This window comes from Petaurus breviceps, unplaced genomic scaffold, assembly GCF_028583685.1.
Source record: "Petaurus breviceps papuanus isolate PSGF00001 unplaced genomic scaffold, PetGlider_PUasm1.0 80, whole genome shotgun sequence".
Lineage (NCBI taxonomy): Eukaryota > Metazoa > Chordata > Mammalia > Diprotodontia > Petauridae > Petaurus > Petaurus breviceps.
Genome location: NW_027186540.1, coordinates 6,427,065 through 6,446,148, shown reverse-complemented (window position 1 = coordinate 6,446,148; position 19,084 = coordinate 6,427,065). Strand labels below are relative to the sequence as shown.

Below are 19,084 nucleotides of genomic sequence, written 5' to 3'. Positions count from 1 at the left end.
CCTCTTTTCCTCATCTTCCCTTTTTAGATTGTGCATGTTTAATTAAAAATAAGTGCTATCTATGTTTATGTTTAATTCATCTTCCTTCATTCAGGCTATTGAATGAGCTTGCCCACATTTTGCTTATTCCAGGAAATTGAGTGAGAATGCTTATGTTCTAGGGATGCCCCTCTCTGCAGAATTCTACTTGCCTCCCAGATGTTTTTGATCCTTTGGACTGAAGATGCTTTTCATCACAGTCACCCCTGAATCACTCACTATTAGAACCCTGGGGGAATCATCTCGAAGAACAGACTATACTCCTCCACCATTCCCTTCACAAGAATCCTGTCAACTTGGCGATGGTATTTTAAAAACATCCCTGGGAAATGTGTGGTTAAGATAGGGGGAGGGAGAGATTAAGACTGAGTGTGGAATTTCAATGGTCAAAATTTTATTCACATCATTTTAACTTCCCTGGTGTGTGTGTGCACATACTCATATGCACACACACACACACACACACACACACACTCATAATTGCCATCCATTGGGAGCATATAATAAATATCCTAATAGCTATTACAGTTGTAGGTGATTTCATAACATTTCTCTGTCACTCAATAATAGTTCCATAGAAGTTAGTAAAGATGCATCATTCCTCCTTGTTTTTCATATCATCATCAGCTATAATTATTTACCATATAATGAGTGTAAGGCACCATATAAGAGAATACATTACCCAACCACCACACAAGCTCAAGCTCACCAACATTTCTTGCCTGGACTTTTGCAATAGGTTACTAATAAGCCCCCAGACCTCAAGACTCTCTCCACTATAATTTATCTTCCACATATCTGCCAAAGTGATTTTCCTAAAGCATAGGTCTGACCATGTCAATCCCTCTTCCCACTCTCCCCACACCACCCCCATGCACACATATATATGCCTTCAAGTTTGCTAGGGACTACAAGATCAAATATAAAGTCTTTTGACACTTAAAGTCCTTCACAATATGGCCCCTTCTGACCTTTCCAGTCTTCTTATCTATAATCTTACTGAACTAGCCTGCTTACTATCCTTCATACATGTATTGCATTTCTCATCTCCATGTCTTTGCTCTGATTGTCTCCCATTGTCTGCCTCATCTTAATCTCTTATAATCCCCAGCTTCCTTCAAGTCTGAATTCAAATAGAACCTTCTAAAAGAGGCCTTTCCCAGTCTCCCTAGCTCCTGCAGCCTTTTCTCATAAGATTGCCTCCCTATTCCATATGGATCATGTTTGTACCTATTTATTTGTATGTTGTCTTCTCCATTAGAATGTAAGCTTCTTGATAACAGGGACAATTTTTGGCTTTAAGTGCATCCCTAGCACTTAACCCAGTGCCTGGCACATATTGAACACTTAAGAAATGTCCATAATGATTGATTCATTGGTTCCACCTGGATGCCATCCAGCTTGATTCTGCAATTCAAATGTAGGAGAGTATTAGCATCAATCATGTTCTCTCAAGTAGGGAGGGAAGAAAATCTTTTCATTATCTTTGTTATCTTCTATATCACTTCTTTGGGCACTACCTTACTTTCAGTGCTACCTGGCCCATTCTCCAGATGAACTCTCTCTTAGGACTATTTTCTACTGCTTGGGTCACCAATGGGATTGTTCCTCAAATGGTTCTGCTCAGGTCTAGGGGAGTATGGATGATGATAACTTTTTCAGTACTCCCTGCTTCACTTTCATTTTTGTACATAGCCTCTCAATTCTTGAATTTCTTTTTCAACCATTCATATAGCCTTTCTAAGTTCCCTACCACCAGGTACCTTATGGGGACAATGGATTTGTTCCACTTTCTTATCCATCCTTCTACTCTCTAGTAGCATATCACCCTCTAATTTTTTTCCCCACTTAATAGGATTTTATTTTTTCCAATTACATGTAAAGATAGTTTTCAACATTCACTTTTATAATATTTTGAGTTCCAATTTTTTTTCTCTCTCCCTCTCTTCTCTCCTTCTTCCCCAAGACAGCAAGCAATCTGATATAGGCTATATACATGTACAATCGTATTAAACATATTTCCACCCTCTAATTTTTTTAAAGGAATTTTACTACAAAGCACTACAGAAGAGACAGTGGGGATTCTGAGCTCAGGGAATGATAATTACAGTAATTAATTGGAAAAATATCATTGTCACAACTGACAAAAGTTCCTATTTGATCATGGTTTTTTAGCAACGATTGGAGGAACCTAGGGCTTACTGTTTCTTAATGCCCTCTCTTTTCTTGACTAAATTCTTACTGCCCTGTCTCAGTTGTGCCATTAACTCAGTTCTAATTCCTTTGCCATGAATTTGGTCGGCAGGCTGCTCTCTAGAATCTGCTTCTCCAGCCCTCAATTATCTGGAAAGAATTCTAGGGCTAAGTAGACAAATCTCCCCTGTAGTCCCTAGTCTGTCCCTTCTGGACATTTCTGGCCCAGACTGTTTTGGAATCCTAAGAAGGCTGATCTTGACAGTCTACTCTTTTGTTTCCAATGAGAAAAAGATTTCTTCCCCATATGGGTCCCAAAGCAATCTCTACTCCTCCCTCAAGGTTTTATCTTCCACCACCATTCCTTTCCTCAGGAGGTTTGTATACTTTGACCCCTGTAAAGTGTGTTTTATTTCTAATATATTGCCTTCAGTCTCTATTCTAGCTAATTTGTCTTAAGCAGATACCACCTTCTTGACCTTCCCCAGGGACCTAGAATCCTAATAGATCCTTATCACATGACCTCTGATCCCAGGCTAACTTGTTATCTGGTTATGAACTTGTACCCCCTTATAGGCCCACTACAAACTCCCCACTCATTATGTTGGTATGAACATTTCCCCCTGTAGCCAATTGTAGGACCCTGCCTTCTGCTGAGGCCATTGTTCTGGCCTTTCTGGACATGAATCCCACAGACTTCATTTTTTGTTATACCTAAATGCTAGAATGTTTGGAAGTACCAAATATTGACCTGTCTTCATTCGCTCCCAACAATCAGGCACAATTACACCACTGCATTTACCAATATCACATGTATGTTGTATGTCTACATTTCTTGCTTGCTAGCTTTCTTCAAAGCTCAGACAAAATACAGCCTCCAGCGTGAGACCATTCCTGAATATCCCAGAAGTTGGTGCCTCCTTCACCATAAAATTTACCCTGTATTTACTTCATATATGTTTTTGTATGTGCTGTTTCTACCATAGAATGTAAACTTCTCCAGGGTAAGGACGTTTCATTTTTCTTTTTGTATCCTCTTTTACAAGATACATGGTCACTACCTCATAAAAGCTTGTTGATTAATTGAATTATTGCTAGGTGAATATCTAAATGGACAAACAAATTGTGGTAGCAGTTAGGTGGCAAAGGGAATAAAGTGCCTGACCTAGATTCAGGAAGACCTGAGTTCTGACCTCCGACACTTATTGATTGTGTGATGCTGGGTAAGTCACTTAACCCTGCTTGCCTCAGTCTCCTCATGTATAAAATGATCTGGAGAAGGGAATGGCAAATCACTCCAGTATATTTGCCAAGGAAACCCCAAATAGGGTCATAAAGAGTTGGACACAACTAAAATGATTGAATAACAACAACCAAATCTGTGTTAATATGTTGAGTGTGCACTACCATTCTAAGTACCAGGGGATCTGATGTAGTGGAAATTGTACTTGGGTTTGGAGTGAGAGGATCAGGGTTAAAATCCTAGCCCTGCCATTTGCAACCTATGTCACCTTCAGTGACTCACTGAATCTCTCTAGGTCTCATTCTCCCCATCTTTAAAATGAAGAGGTTAGATTAGATGATCTCACAAGTACCTTCCAGCTCTGTATCTATGATACTATGATCTAACCCAAAATATGGACCCCATTAGTTAAAACTTTATGATGTATATGGCACAGTGACAGGAGATATTTTGAACAAGATAAACTTTCTGCATCTCTCCAATTAGATCATGTAACTGGATGTCTATCCAACTGAATGTCTATCCATGTGTCCTAGGAGGACATTGTAGGAATTACATCTTCCCTGAGCAAAAGGAACCTTACTTTAAATAGCCTTACTGAGGGAGGAGCTGTACCTACAGAGACTTAAACCTAGATAAGCTTGTCAGTAGAATTGGTGGGGGGAGCCAGGTATTCAGACCTATGATTTCACATGTCTAAGAAGCTCCTCTTGGTGAAGTTGTTCCTACCTCTTCCAAGAGTCCAACTGTTCCAAAACTTATGGTCAGTCTTAGAGAAATGGCCTGAATTTTGCCTGTTGTCTTAAATATATACAAAAACATTTTTTACCCCTTTCACAATCTGGTCCCAACCTAACTTTTCAAGAATGTATCTTACTTCCTTTCACAACCTCTATGGTCCATTCAAACTTATCCTTCCTCCCAAGTATGCCATACTTTACCCTCTACTTTCCATCTCTGAACCTTTGCACATGCTGTCTCTGAAGCCTAAAATGTACTCTATTCAGTTGAATCTGGTAGAATCTGTACTTTCCTTCAAAGCAATTCAAACCCACCCTATTTTCCTGAGCTGCTAGTGCTTCACACATACCCCTTCCAAACTGCCAAGTATTTATTTTGTATATGTACATGTATATGTTTTCTCCTCCAATATGAAATCTTTGAGGACAGGGACTATTATTTGGTTTTTGTCTTTGTGTACCTATTCTGAGTGCCTAGCATGGTACCTTGCATATAGTTGGTGCTTAATACTTGATTTTGCTTTATTCCATGTTCCTGCAGAACCTAAAAGAACTCCTTTAAATTCTAGAACTATAAAGTACAGTTCTCAGTGACTGGACATTATCTCAAACCAGTGTTTTTTGTCTTACACTTGGTGATTAGGAACATCCCTTTGATTCAAAGAATGTTGCTTCAGTGTGCTGAAATTATATTTTGCTGAAATACTGCATAGCTGATGCTTATGTGCTTTCATTTCCACTGCTTTCACAAATACCTTTTCCTGGAGACAATTAAAGAAATAAAATACTGTTTCTAGGTTAGGGCAAATACCCCAGATCCACTTTGATCAAAATTGCAAAATATATTAAAGCTTGTATTTTCTATGCCTCCCTCTCCTGTCCTCATTTGGGTTGCCTTTTCCTCATATTTTGTGATGTCCCTACCAACCATCCAATGTCTTCATCCTCAGACTGTCCCCATCCCCCACATCCTATGTCCTAGTTGACTTACCTTTCCTCCAGGCAATTTCTTTAGCCAGATCTTTCCCTCTTCCTTTCCCCCAACTTCACATGCTTCAATCCCTTGGAGCCCTGCTTTATGACTTTCCAAGCTAATCTCATAAAGGAATCTGTGCTAATATGCTAGTATATGCTAATGGGTTTATGTGTTATCCCTCTTAGATAATAGATTTGCTTTGTAACAGTAACTTCCTGGAAATACTGTCTAAACCTGAAGTATTGGCCCCATTGAATGAATTTCAAGTACCCATCACCAAAGGATAAAGGACATGCTGTTGAATAGGCTGACCTTTAAGAACCCTTCAGATCATGTGCTCCAATCTCTCCAGGGTGATACAGTGAAGACATTTTATCATAATGTTAAATAGTGATATTTTTTATCTCTATTTGCTGCTGAGTTACAATTGTGACATCAGAGTAAACTACCCCATCAGTGAGCCTTTGTTGAGTTCAAACATATGGGAGTTTGGCCCAGGATAGTTTCCCTCCATTAACATTTATGTTTACATAAAATTTAAGCTTAATAAAATTCATATGTTTCTGTTTCACTTATACTGAGCTCATCAGAATATTTCTTCCAGCCTGAACCATGTATGCCATGAAGCCTGGAGAGCTCCACTGACATCCTGGTGATGGCCCATGGGAAACAGGAAGTCCAACCCCCTAGGAGTTTTGCCTGGATCAGGGCCAAAATGGGAGAGAATGACCCCTAAACTGATCTGGTCCATTTTCCTAAGGAAGTCAGGGGACAATATAGGAATGAAACTATTCAGTTAATCAATCACTTGTTTTTGTAAAGATAATACTGAAATCGATATTATCCTTGCGGTTTGGAAACTATTGGTAGGTCACTAATAAAGAATATTCAGCTGCTTGATTCCAATGGTCAGGTAACATTCCAGATGTGTGGTGATGTTGTTATTTTTAATTTAATCAAGAATATAGAGGAAAGAAGGGAGGAAGGAAGATGTGTAACCCTAAACCATCTTTCCAAAGAAGCTTCGTAAGTTATGTTTAAGATGCTTCCATCTTTTCCTGCCTCTCCCTGTCTCACTCATTTGCTAACAGCACATATGGAACCAATTATGGACAAAGCCCAATTGTTGTATATTTCCCACACCGAATCTATGCTTTCTTTAACTGCTTCTTAATGTAGGTCTGTTGCTGGATACATAAATTTCACTTTGCTTTCTTTCTTTCTTCTTAGCTTTTTAAAGTGCCTGTTTCCTGATTCATTTTTCATGCAGTTTAAAACTCAAACTCTTTGCTCTGACCCCTGGTTCATTTTTTGGATAAACACAACTTTCTTTTCCATCCCATCTCTCCCACTCCCTTTCTCTATCCTCACTTCCCTCCCCTTCCCCCTCCAAAAAAATGAGCATTGTTCTCTGGGGAATAGAGGGTAGTTCTCAAAATATATAAGATTATTATCATGCTAATATGGAATTGAAAGAATAATATGGGATTATTCCAAAGGAAATTCCAGCTTCTTTCATAAAATCTAGAAATGGGAATGGCGCATATAAAATTTCTTTTTAAAGAAAAAAAGTCATCAAGTCAGAAAACCTTTGTTCTCTTTCTAGCCATTCCCTTTGCAGGGAGGGATAAGTAGATGGGGGACAGAGAGGTGAGATTAGGTAAAGATTTTTTTTTTACTCTGTCTGAGCTCCACTAAAGAATAGAATTGTATCCTCTATCATAAATACAGTTATAATTGAAACAGAAACAGCAACTGTGATGGATAAATCTAACTCATAAAACTATGTTTCAGACTCTTGTAAAGTTCACTGTTATTTCTTTGTATTTACTAGTACGCATTAAAGTAAATGCCCAGGAACACAAACATTTAAGCAATGATTTAATTGTCAAATTTATAGATCGTATTTGACTCATATGGAGTGTGTGGTACAATTAATGTCATTTTTCCACCCTGTCCCCACCTTGAGACTCACTCTGTGTGTCTGTCTGGGTGGCTGGCTCTCTGGTTCTTTTCCTCTTTCTCTCTCTCTGTATAAATGTGTGTGTGTGCACGCACACACACACACAGACACACACCTTTTAATCAAACATGTACATTCATTGATGATCCAAAGTATATGAAGTTTATGACTGAGACATTCATTGGCTGTCCTAAATCCCCAATGTGTTGTTTCTAGACTTCAAATATGTTCCCTGTGTCCAGAAGAGAGGGAAATTCCGAATGCAGGATTTAGCATTAATCTCTGCACCAGATGGTGATATAGTAGATACTCTTTTTAAGGTGAACATGTGATCTACTGTACAGCAAGCAGAAGGGGGTAGGGAATCACGTGATGGCATGTATCATGCCTGATAGGGCTCTGATTAGACAACTGACCTGGTTCCCATCTGTAACTACAAGAAGTGAGCTTGACATTTTGGGACCACTTTGCCCCAGAAGCTGAATTCTTCCACTTCTGAGGCACAACAGTCCTGCTGAGCCAACTGACTGCACGGGGAAAGACAGAAGGAAGCTAAAGATATGTTGCTTAAGACATGCTCTTAGGGTGGCAGGGCTTGGGTTATTTTTTTCCCTCTCTTTCCATTTTTCTGCCCAGACAAACCACATCTTGACTCAAAAGCCTCTTAGTTCCTTGATAGTTTAGCAGAATCCCTTATTCTAGAGGAAGCCTCCGTCTCTCTCTTTGCTAGAGGAGCACCCGCACGTCCAGGGGGAGTTGGTGAGCGATGGTAATTCAGGCAGCCGTGGCTCCGAGTAGGTCCCAAAGACTTTTGTTCAAAATACCTTATGGATCTCTGAGAAGACGGAGTGCCGAGAGGGTAAGCGACGCGGCGGGCGGTTTGTTATTCTCTAAGTGAAGTGCTGCCGAGCAAGGGAGAAGATGTTTATTTTAATTGTAACCAGCTCCCCTATGCTATTAGCAACGTTTTCCATGAGGAATTAGTTACTGGGATGGCATGATCCGAGATTGGAATTAAGATCTTTTTTCTCATCTGGGGTAGGGGAAAGTTTGAGACTACAGTAGGATACTGGACTACTAAAGCGACGTAAGTGTGTGGAGGAAGAGGAGGAGAAGGAAAGAGATAGACGGGTCACTGCCTCTGAAAGTGTGTATGAAAAATGAGTGGTTGGGTAAAAAAAAAAAAAAACAATCCACCATTGAGACATCTAAAGGAGAGTTTCTTAGGACTGATTGAAAGGTGAACGTTCATTAAGGCATTTTTTTTCCCACAGGATTATTTTGTCCAATCGATCGGGCAGTTAAGAAGCTTTCATGGGGGGAGGGGTTTCAAATGTACAGCTGGTTGATTAAAATCTCTGAATTTTTCAGATAAATTAGCTCTGAATTTCAGTGTGTGTGTTTAAAATATCCCAAGGTCTTCTTCGTAATTATTCTGTTAACCTCCTGAAAACGTATTTACTTGATGGTAGCCTGGAAGAGAAGATCCAATAAAATAATAAAATAATAATGACGATTTGTCCTTGTCTGAGGAAATTTATTTAGGTAATGGAATGCTTGTAGCAGTTAAAACCAAGCTGGTTGGCAAGAACTTGAGGTCACACCTGTGATTATAGCAGGTGATAACTATCCAAGGTTGCCAAGGTGCAGGGATTCCCATAAACACAGAAGGTCTCCTTGAATCCTTGTGCTGTCTGTCAGCTGGGAGAAACCAAGGGTTCAGATAGATGTGTTATGGAAGCCTGAGTAAGATAAAAAGCATCACAGAAAGCTCCCCTGATGAGCTGGTGACCTGGTACTTAACTACAGTCAATATTATTTAGTTGGGGTGAGCTTAGTCTTTTTTTTACATAATCCTAATTTTTAATTTTAAGATATTGGGGAAATGGGATTAAGGGTTTAGAAAACATATAAGTGTACTCTGGAATGAGAATCCACAAGGAACTTGTGATTTTGAACATAGCTTTGTCTCTATTATTTCACTTATTTATAAAAATATATACCAACTTCTCTATAATCTATGATGGTTAAAATTTGAGGGGTTTTTTTAAATTTTGGATGTACAGTCTTTGTATCAATTGTCATTGGTCAACATTTCCTCTGCATATTGTATGCAGTGAAGTTAGGTGGCACAGTGGATAAAGTACTGATTCTGGAGTCAGGAAGATTTGAGTTCAAAGCCATCCTCAGACACTTACTAGCCCTGTGACCTGGAGCAAAGCACTTAACCTCTATTTGCCTCAGTTTCCTCATCTGTAAAAATAAGGGTAGTATTAGCATCTACCTCCTGAAGTTGTTACAAGGATTCGATGAGATAATATTTGTAAAGCACTTAGCACAGTGCCTGGCACATAGTAGGTACTATAGAAATGCTAATTATTATCATTATAGTATATTATCACAGTAAAACTCTTTCATCAGATTGGTATTAAAGATATACACTTGTGATAGAATTTAACCATGTTTTAATAGACTTGTACCATAGATAAGTATTATATTTTGTAGGGAAGCAATTGTTTTGTACTGTATCAGATACTTTATAATATGTCCAATATGTATGTAGATAGATGTATATGTGCATAAAGTGATAGGGACTTCTACTTACTATTTAAAATGATTAGACTTGCCAATCAGACATTTAATACACCCACTTTTATTTTAATTCATTGTCCTTCAGTTGATTAATCATTAGCAATGGTAGACTTGCATACATAAAACATGTTTGCTTTTCTTTGGGAATGCATCTGCCAAAGATATAGATCTATTTTATTATACTCGCATGGATTTTAAAAGGTGTGTGCCTAAGAGCTCTTTGGTCCTGGGAGAAAAGTTTGTACATTGTTGGAACACTAGACATGGTATTAAATCTCACTACTCAAAAGTGAAGTCAGGAGGCGGCATGGATCATAACTCATGCGAGGTGTAGTCTTGCCTTTATTATGACTCTCTTGTCTCACTTCCCACTGTAATGGACGATGAAGGTATATTGGAATGTATGATGTAACATCAGTTCCAATTGGACTCTTAATATTGTCTGTAGTTTTATGAGACTTTTCATAGTCTAAGTCATATATTTATATAAGGAAAGAACAAGAAAGGAGAGAGAAAGCTTCTTCAATAATGGGAGGTATTTGCCACTAGAACTGTATTCCTAAAGGCTTAGCAATATCTCCCAGATTCCCAAGCAATAAGCCTTTCTAAAGTTACATCAAGCACTTGGAGAGTAAGAGACATCCAGGTTACTAGAGGCTGATTTCTGCAAATATTTAACCATATAATACTTTCACCTATAGAACATCTCTATTTACAAAGGTTTACACATTTATCTCGTTTCATTTTTGTCTCAAAATACCCTAGTGAGGGAGATGAGGCAGGCATGATTGTACTCACCTTCTAAAGAGGAGGAAAATTCATTCAGAGACTAATTAAGTCCCTTGCCCAAGGTGACATATAGTCTAACTACTGACCAAGTCAGAAATAAAGGTAATGGAATGGTCTCTAGACTCCCAGATAGCTATTCAGATCACTAAATTCCTGTTACATGGCCTTTGTACCCCTGAAGAGAAACTCTTATAGACTGGGGATAGGAAAACAGTGGAGAAGGGGAATATAATCAAGTTGGTCCCTACTTCTAACTCTCATTGACTTACTAAATCAGGCAAGGGGAAGCACAGAATTAGTTACATGGTGTCTGTTTCTGTCTCTACCTCTGTCTCTTTTACTGTTATACATATCACTAGAGAAATGAATGTGTCTGATATACTGGATTTTCTCTGCCATGAGGCTATAACACAAAGTAAGTATACTTTTAAAAAAGTGTGGTTGTTCAGTTGTTTCAGTCACTTGACCCCACTTGGTCTTTTCTTGGCAAAGATGAATGGAGTGGTGTGCCATGTCCTTAATTTAGAGCTGGAAGTGACCTCATAGGTAATCTAGTCTATCCACCCCAATTTACAGACATTGAAGCTCAGAGAAATAACTCACCATCAGTCACATGGCTGTCACCAAGCTACAAAGAGAGGATTTGAACCTTCATCCTCTCATTTGGAATCTAGTGTTCTTTTCACTTTTCTACACTTTCTCCATGTAAATTAATAGAAGACTGATGAGGCAGACGCAGGAAAATGTGTACACATAGGTATGTAGGTGTGTGCCACTTGTACAAATAATCGCATATACATGTATATATACATATATGTCTTTATGTAATTTGTTATAATCTACATTAGCTATCTAGCCATCAAGTAGAATTTGTCCTTGAAACTACTCTCAGTGTACCCAAATCAAATGGTTTGGGGAGGGAAGGAGGTGGAAAGAAAGAGAAAAAAATGAAGGCATGAAATAGACCATTTCTCATATTTAACCAGTGAAATACCGAAATGAAATTTGTTCTCACTGAGGCACATTCATATTTGAACAGATACAAACTAAATACCCTTACTCCTTTCCTACTTATTCCTAATTTTGAAATGAACTTTGGGTATTGGGGTATTGGGTATTGGGGTGAAACAACTTTGGGTGCTGCAGTGAAACAAAGTTTATATGTGATGATCTGGCCTAATTTAAGTTGTGTCTACATAAAGAGGCAAATTGTGGCTAATTCATTAGAATGCAAAGGATGAAGACAACAACCTATACTTCCGTTTGTTCTAGATATCTGGATATTTTTAAGTGAAATAATTCAGTTATCTGGATATTTTTAGCAGGGATGACAGGAAGAGAATAAAAACAAGTTATGTATTGACAAAAGAAGTCAAATGGTTATATGTCACTAGATAAACATTTTCAAAATATTCTAATAATCTTTTTGCACCCACACTCTTTGGCATGTTATCCTGGGCTGAGGTATTTCCAGTCTATTTATTTCACAAACCATTACATTATCACACCAGCTAGCATGCATAAGTTAAGGATTCAGAAAGCAGTGCAGTCTCTTCAGGCTGTGTGTGACACATATTTTGAATACATTCATGCAGAAAAGTGTGAGACTGTATCTCCCCCCCAACACACACACAGCAACAAAACAACCCACATACTAAAGAACTGTCTTTAATGGATATTTATTACCATTAAAAGCAGACAGCAAAGACACTATAGAGACAGATCACTATAATCATGCATATTATTATCACAACCTCCAAATACAGCAGAAGGTTTTGTTCCTTCTAAAAATACACATCTCTTTTTAGAGAAGAAAGAACTTGTAGCATCTGATACAGGGTTTCTCTGGTTCATAGGCCAAATTTAAGGGCAGTTTTCCTATGGTATTTGCTAGTTACTTGAAGCCAGGGTGAAGTATTTTTTTCTCTAGACTATTGCTCAGAAGTTCTTCAAGTTAAACAGGACAATTATTTCACATGAAAACATTAATAATAATAGTTACAGCATTTATATAATGCTTTTAGCACAGCACTTTATGTACAATGGCCTCTGTGACCTAGGAATGGTATCTTTATTACTATTTGATGTCTTTGTTTAGACACCAACACTAACCTCATTGAGCTGTGAAACATACTGTGGTAGAGTTGAAAAAGTATTGGAGTCATGAGCATGTTCCTTTGGGAAGAATTTTTTGTTAAATATTGATAAGAATTATAGTATGAGAAAAAATAGAATTGTAGCCTACATCAGCAAAAGAGGATGCCTCACAGAGATCCTTCAAAGCCCCACACATTTTCAAAGATAATCTGACAATCAAATATATTATATTGAACATAATTTGTCTTTCTTTGATCTTTCTGAAAGACTTCAGATATTTAAATAAGTAATCAGTTTGGGAATGCCACACTTGTGAAAGACTAGTCAATGCCACGTAACAGTTCTGCTTCTCACTGATTCTGGTTTGCAGGAAGGAAATCCCTCTAAAAGCCTGCACATTGTGCCAGAATTTGTCATTATCTTGGAGTTGCAAGCACAGGTGTTCTCAAAATTCTATGTTTTTCTTATTTTCAGCTAATAATAACTAAATTCCTACTCAGGAAAGCAGGGTGAACATTATAGGGATAATTATAGTTATACTACCTACTTTACTAGATTATTGTCAGGAAGGTAAATTTGTAAACCTAAAAGTGCTATATAAATGGGAGATATTTATTATTACTAATACTATTATTATATTAATAATAATGATGATGTCCCATTTTGGAGCTCAAAGAGACCTCTCCCACTTGTGGACTTTTAGGCTATTGATGCTAGATAGCAGTTTCAACTGTGGTTGTTTTTCTGCTGGCATACATGGCTTAAGTGATACATGCCAATACTATTTAGATTGGGTACAATTTTAAATAACAGACATTGCTATGTATGGCATTCTAACAATTACATTTACATTTATTTTGGAGAGTTTTGTGACTTTTTCCCTTGAGATATTATTGGAAATCTTCTGGGTGGTTACAAAGCCAGGCTTGAGAATCATTGTCCAACTTTACCACTCTCCTGTACCGAACTTCTAAAATCAAGATGGCTATAAATCAACTGGGCAATAGGAACTTATTTCTTCTTTCTCCCCCTTCCTCAAACTAATGACTCTTTTTAATGAATCATCTCAAAGGCAGAGGACAAGTATTTTCACTTTTACCAAAATAAGATTTCTTTTTTTTGGTGAGGTGGGGGGGCGGAGGAGGAAGACAAAGAGGTGAACCAGACCTGTTGGTACAAGGAACCATCAGGGTAGAACCTAGGTGATGCAGTGGATAGAGTGCTAGACCCAAAGTCAGGAACACTCATTTTTCTGTGTTCAAATTTGGCCTCAGACACCCTGGGCAAATCACTTAATACTTTTTGCCTCAGTTTCCTCATTTGTAAAATGAGCTACAGAAGGAAATAGCAAATCACTCTAGTATCTTTGCCAAGAAAACCCTAAATGGGGTTATGAAGAATCAGAAACAACTGAAAAATAACTTGACAAAATAACAACAGGGTATAACCTGCATACAGTAAGGTAGAATTCAAAATCTAACTCATTTACTAGCCAGGGGACACTGAACAAGTCACAACCTCTCTCAGTCTTCTCATATGTAAAACAGAGTTGTACTTAATGGCTTCTGAAGTCCCTTCCAGCTCCGAATTTGGGATCCTTATTCTACAACTTCTAGCCCTAGAGAATTGTCAGAGAGGTAATAAGCCCAGAGCATGTCAGAAGAAGTTCTGTCTTTCTCTGCCTCTGTCTCTCTCCATGTCTCTCTCAGTGTCTCTCTTTCTCTCTCTTTCCCCCCTCTCTCCCTCTCTTGCCCTCTCTCTCCTTCTTTTACCCTCTCTCTCCCTCTCCCTCCCTGTCCCTCCATAATTTTTTCTGTCTGTTTCTCTCTTTATCTCCATCTCTGTTTCTCTATCTCTGTCTCTCTCGTCTCTCCTATTTGAAGCAATGAGTGAGAATTCTCAGAGTGAGAATAAGCTTAGGTATTGTTATTATAATTACCCAGATGCTTTCTAGGGAAGTCACTTGGGAAATAATCATAATGGAACCAATAATCTCACAGGTATTTTAGTCTTCCTTGATGAAGAGGAGTTGAAACAAAGAAACAAGGTTGGGAGTTAAAAGATCCCCTGGTGAAGCCAGTTCCACCTTCAAAATGCAAAAAATGTAAGCTGATTAATAACAATATGTGTGGATATATATATATACAGAGAGAGAGAGAGAGAGAGAGAGAGAGAGAGAGAGAGAGAGAGAGAGAGAGAGAGAGAGAGAGAGAGAGAGAGAGAGACAGAGAGAGAGAGAGAGAGAGAGAGAGAGAGAGAGAGAGAGAGAGTCTAGCCCATGGAAGGGACTCAATCATTATTGACCAATAACAGTTTTTTGAAACCACATCATATAAGACTTGTGTTACTGTTGTCTGTGTTGAATTATAGCTATTTGTATGTGTCATAACCTCACTCACCCCCTCTAGACTGCTAGCTCTCTAATAGCAGGAACCATGTTTTATTTCATCTTTCAGTCTTCCCTGGTGCCAAGTCAATGCACTGCCTATTTTAAGCCCTTAGTGTTTGTTGAAGATGAAGATCAAAAATAAATAAATAATGCACCTTACACTTGTTTGTGCATAAAGTCACTTTAGGGCATGTTTCAATCCATACAACTGTAGACAAGCTTATTGCCAAAAGAAAGGAAAAAGAGGTGGGGGAAAAAGAACTTTTGTTCATTTGTTGATTTTTAGGGCATCTCCTACAGGTGTTTTTTTTTTTTCCCATGCAATAGATTCATTTATTAATTTGTTTGTTTCCTTTTAGTTTACAGGATTCAATTCCACAATTCCTTGAATTTCACATTTTGTCCCCCTCCCTCCCCTCCCCCCCATGGTGGCTTATAGTTAAGTATAGGATCTGTAAATACTTTCACATTATACATTGGTCAGGTTATAAGGACGGATTGTACCAGCTGGAATGAAAAATGGTAAAGAGGACATAAAACCAAATAAGAGTACGAAAAAGATCAGGTATTTTGCTTCTACCTGGATATGAACTTAGTTCTTTCTCTGGATGCACATTTTTCTCTCCATCATGCGTCTTTTGGGATTGACTTATATCACTGCATTGCTGAGAAGAGTCCAGTCTATCAAAGTTGGTCATCACACATATGTTGTGTCTGTAATTGTGTACAAATTTCTCCTGGTTCTATTCTTCTCACTCAGCATCAGTTCTTTTAAGCCTCTCCAGGTAAATATGAAGACTGCCTGCTCCTCGTTTCTTATAGCACAATAGTGTTCCATAACATGCATATACCACAACTTGTTCAGCCATTCCCCAAATGATGGGCACCCCCTTAATTTCCAATTCTTTGCCACCACAAAAAGAGCTGCTATAAACATTTTTGTACATATGGGTCTTTCTCCCATTTCTATGATCTCTTTGGGATATAACCCTAGGAGTGGTATTGCTGGATCAAAGGGTATGAAAGTATTTATAGCCCTTTGGGCATAATTCCATATTGCTCTCCAGAAAGGCTGGATCAGTTCACAACTCCACCAACAATGCATTAGTGTTCCAGTTTGCCCACATCCTCTCCAGCATTTGTCATTTTCCTGTTTTGTCATCTTAGCCAATCTGACTGGTGAGATGTGGTACCTCAGAGTTGTTTTGACTTGCATTTCTCTAATCAATAGTGAATTAGAGCATTTCTTCATGTGCTTATAGATAGTTTTATTTTCTTTCTCTGAAAACTGCCTGTTCATATCCTTTGACCATTTATCAATTGGGGAATTACTTGTATTCTTATAAATTTGACTCAATTCTCTGTATTTTTAGAAACGAGTCCTTTGTCAGAGACATAGGTTGTAAAGATTCTTTCCCAATTTCCCACCTCCCTCTTAATCTTGGTTACATTGGCTTTGTTTGTACAGAAACTTTTCAATTTCATGTAGTCAAATTATCCATTTTACATTTTATAATGTTCTCTAATTCTTGTTTAGTCATAAAGTCATTCCCTCTCCACAAGTCTGATAGGTAAACTATTCCTTGTTTTAGCAGACTGCTTACAGTATCAACCTTTATACCTAGATCATGAACCCATTTAGACTTTATTTTGGTATATGGTGTTAGATAATGGTCTATGCCCAGTTTCTGCCATACTATATTCCAGTTTTCCCAGCAGTTTTTGTCAAATAGTGAGTTCTTATCCCAAAAACCAGGGTCTGTAGGTTTATCAAACGATACATTACTATATAGTCATTGACTTCTGAATCTTGTGTGCCTAATCTATTCCATTGATCCACTCCTCTATTCCTCAGCCAGTACCAAGTAGTTTTGATGACTGCTGCTTTATAGTACAGATTGAAATCTGGCAAAGCTAGTCCACCTTCCCTAGCAATTCTTTTCATTAATTCCCTTGATATTCTGGACCGTTTATTCTTCCAAATGAATTTTGTTACCATTTTTTCTAGCTCTATAAAGCCGTTTTTTGGTAAATTAATTGGTATGGCAATAAATATATAATTTAATTTAGGTAAAATTGTCATTTTTATTATATTAGCTCAACCCAGCCATAAGCAATAAAATTTTTCTAATTAGTTAGATCTGACTTTATTTGTGTGAAAAGTGTTTTGTAGTTATGATCATACAGGTCCTGGGTTTGTTTTGGCAGGTAGATTCCCAAATATTTTATAATGTCTACAGTAACTTTAAATGGGATTTCTCTTTCTATTTCTTGCTGTTGAATTTCTCCTACAGGTGTTTTGAAAACATGACTCTTTCCTTTTTTCCCATACCTATGAGTGGTCTCCATCCTCACAAAGGCAGTCTATGGAATATAATGAGAATCTCTTTGCATGTAGAGTAGATAATCTTAAAAACAAATCCATTATAGCCTTTCAAGCAAGTCAGAGAGAGTGACAAACTGTATTCTGAAAACAGAAACCTGTACTCTGATCCAAATGCCATTACGATTTTTGGGGGATCACTAAAATTGAAGAGGTTGAAGCTATCTCTTTGACTATCTCAAGGGCATTCATGGAATCATTTTAATTGGACCCATACTCAGATGTACAAATACTCTGATCATCATGAGGCAATTGATTTATATGCATTATAGCTCTTTCATCATTTCAGGCAAGAAAACAAATTAAAATAGACATATCAGAAAGCAGGGAGAGGGTGGTTAAGGAACTTTTTTTTTCACTTTGTTAATTAGATCAGGAAGAATAATAGCACAAGAAATCATAAAACTTAGTCAACCCAAAATAAATCTGCTTATTTTTCAGCCAGCCATTTGGATGAGTTTAGGAGGGAAATGGGGACACTAGTTCAGATTACACATTCTTCTCCATCTAATGATTAGTGTCATGTGGAACTCTCTAGAAACATGCAAAAGAGCATGTCAGAAGAGTTGTAAAAGTATCACAAGGGAATAGAATTGAGGACAAGAAGCAATTTTCTCCTCTAGTGATTCACTACTTTGACTTAATGTTAAAAATGAGTGATATGGATTGGAGAATGGCATTTGAAAGACAAACTTTGCATATTTCCAACTTTTTACCTAGACCAGTCCTGGATAGATACCACCTCTGGGGAGTCATGAAGGGAAATGAATGGTGCCATAGGCAACCACTGAATATTCCTCTCTAAAAGCACAGTTACTTTTTAATTTCAAATAGGCCCTTTTTAAATCTGTAGTTTATGAAAGAACAATTTTAAACAAGACTACCTTGTAATTAGAAGATAGAAAGGGAAGAGTAAATTTTTTTTAAGAGCAATATAGTCTTATAGCAATATAAAGTCAGTAGCTAAAACCAAGATTCTCTCATGCCTTCAGTAAACACAGTTTGAAAATCTTCTTCTCTAAAAAACAAAAACAAAGAAACAAAAATCATCTCCAGTGTCTCATTCAAGGAAAGCAAATAATATCATTAGCTTTTACATCTGAGCTCTCTTAGGGATGGCTAGAGGAAATGTGGAGTTTTTTTTTAAAGGAAAGTAAAAAGGATAGTGAGTTAGTCACATGCTTCAGTTTTGTAACCCAGCTGAATCTTATAGTATATTTAGAAAGTATAATTTGGGGTTGGGTGGGCACTGAAATGAGCAAGTCCTAATTTGAGCCCTAAGTTGGGGAGCTGACACCCATTCTTTAGGAAGCAAATAGCTTTGTGTTCAACTCAAAAGAGCCATTTCTATTTGGTTTTAACCCAAGTTCTATTTCATTGAATCTTACTGAGGTTCTAGCAGAAAAATAGATTAGGGTTATTTTTTTAAATCCCTGCTGATTTGGCATATTTGAAGAATTGGTAGTGGGTAGGGCCACATCCACTTGGAATCAAGAAGATAGGGATTCAGTGTGGCTAGGTAGAGCACCGACCCTGGAGTCAGGAGGACCTGGGTTCAGATCTGGCCTCAGACACTTAACACAAAAACTAGCCATGTGACCCTGGGTAAGTCACTTAATCCCAATTGCCCTGCAAGAAGAAGAAGAAGAAGAAGAAGAAGAAGAAGAAGAAGAAGAAGAA

The 19,084-nt window shown here is 37.8% G+C and overlaps 1 protein-coding gene across 3 annotated transcripts in view; it reads left to right on the top strand.

The window, feature by feature from the left end:
- Positions 1-19,084, top strand: part of LOC138176002 (FERM domain-containing protein 4A) — a 416,847-nt gene that overhangs the window by 16,922 nt on the left and 380,841 nt on the right. Inside the window, exon 1 of one of the 3 annotated variants that reach the window (XM_069106688.1) lies at positions 7,443-8,013. The exons of 1 other annotated variant lie outside the window; for it this stretch is intronic. In XM_069106688.1, the coding sequence (XP_068962789.1) occupies positions 7,921-8,013 (93 nt within the window). In that variant the 5' untranslated portion in view covers positions 7,443-7,920. Of the gene's footprint in view, positions 1-7,442; positions 8,014-19,084 lie in introns of those variants that run through there. One more of the 3 variants, XM_069106684.1, reaches the window with a different exon arrangement.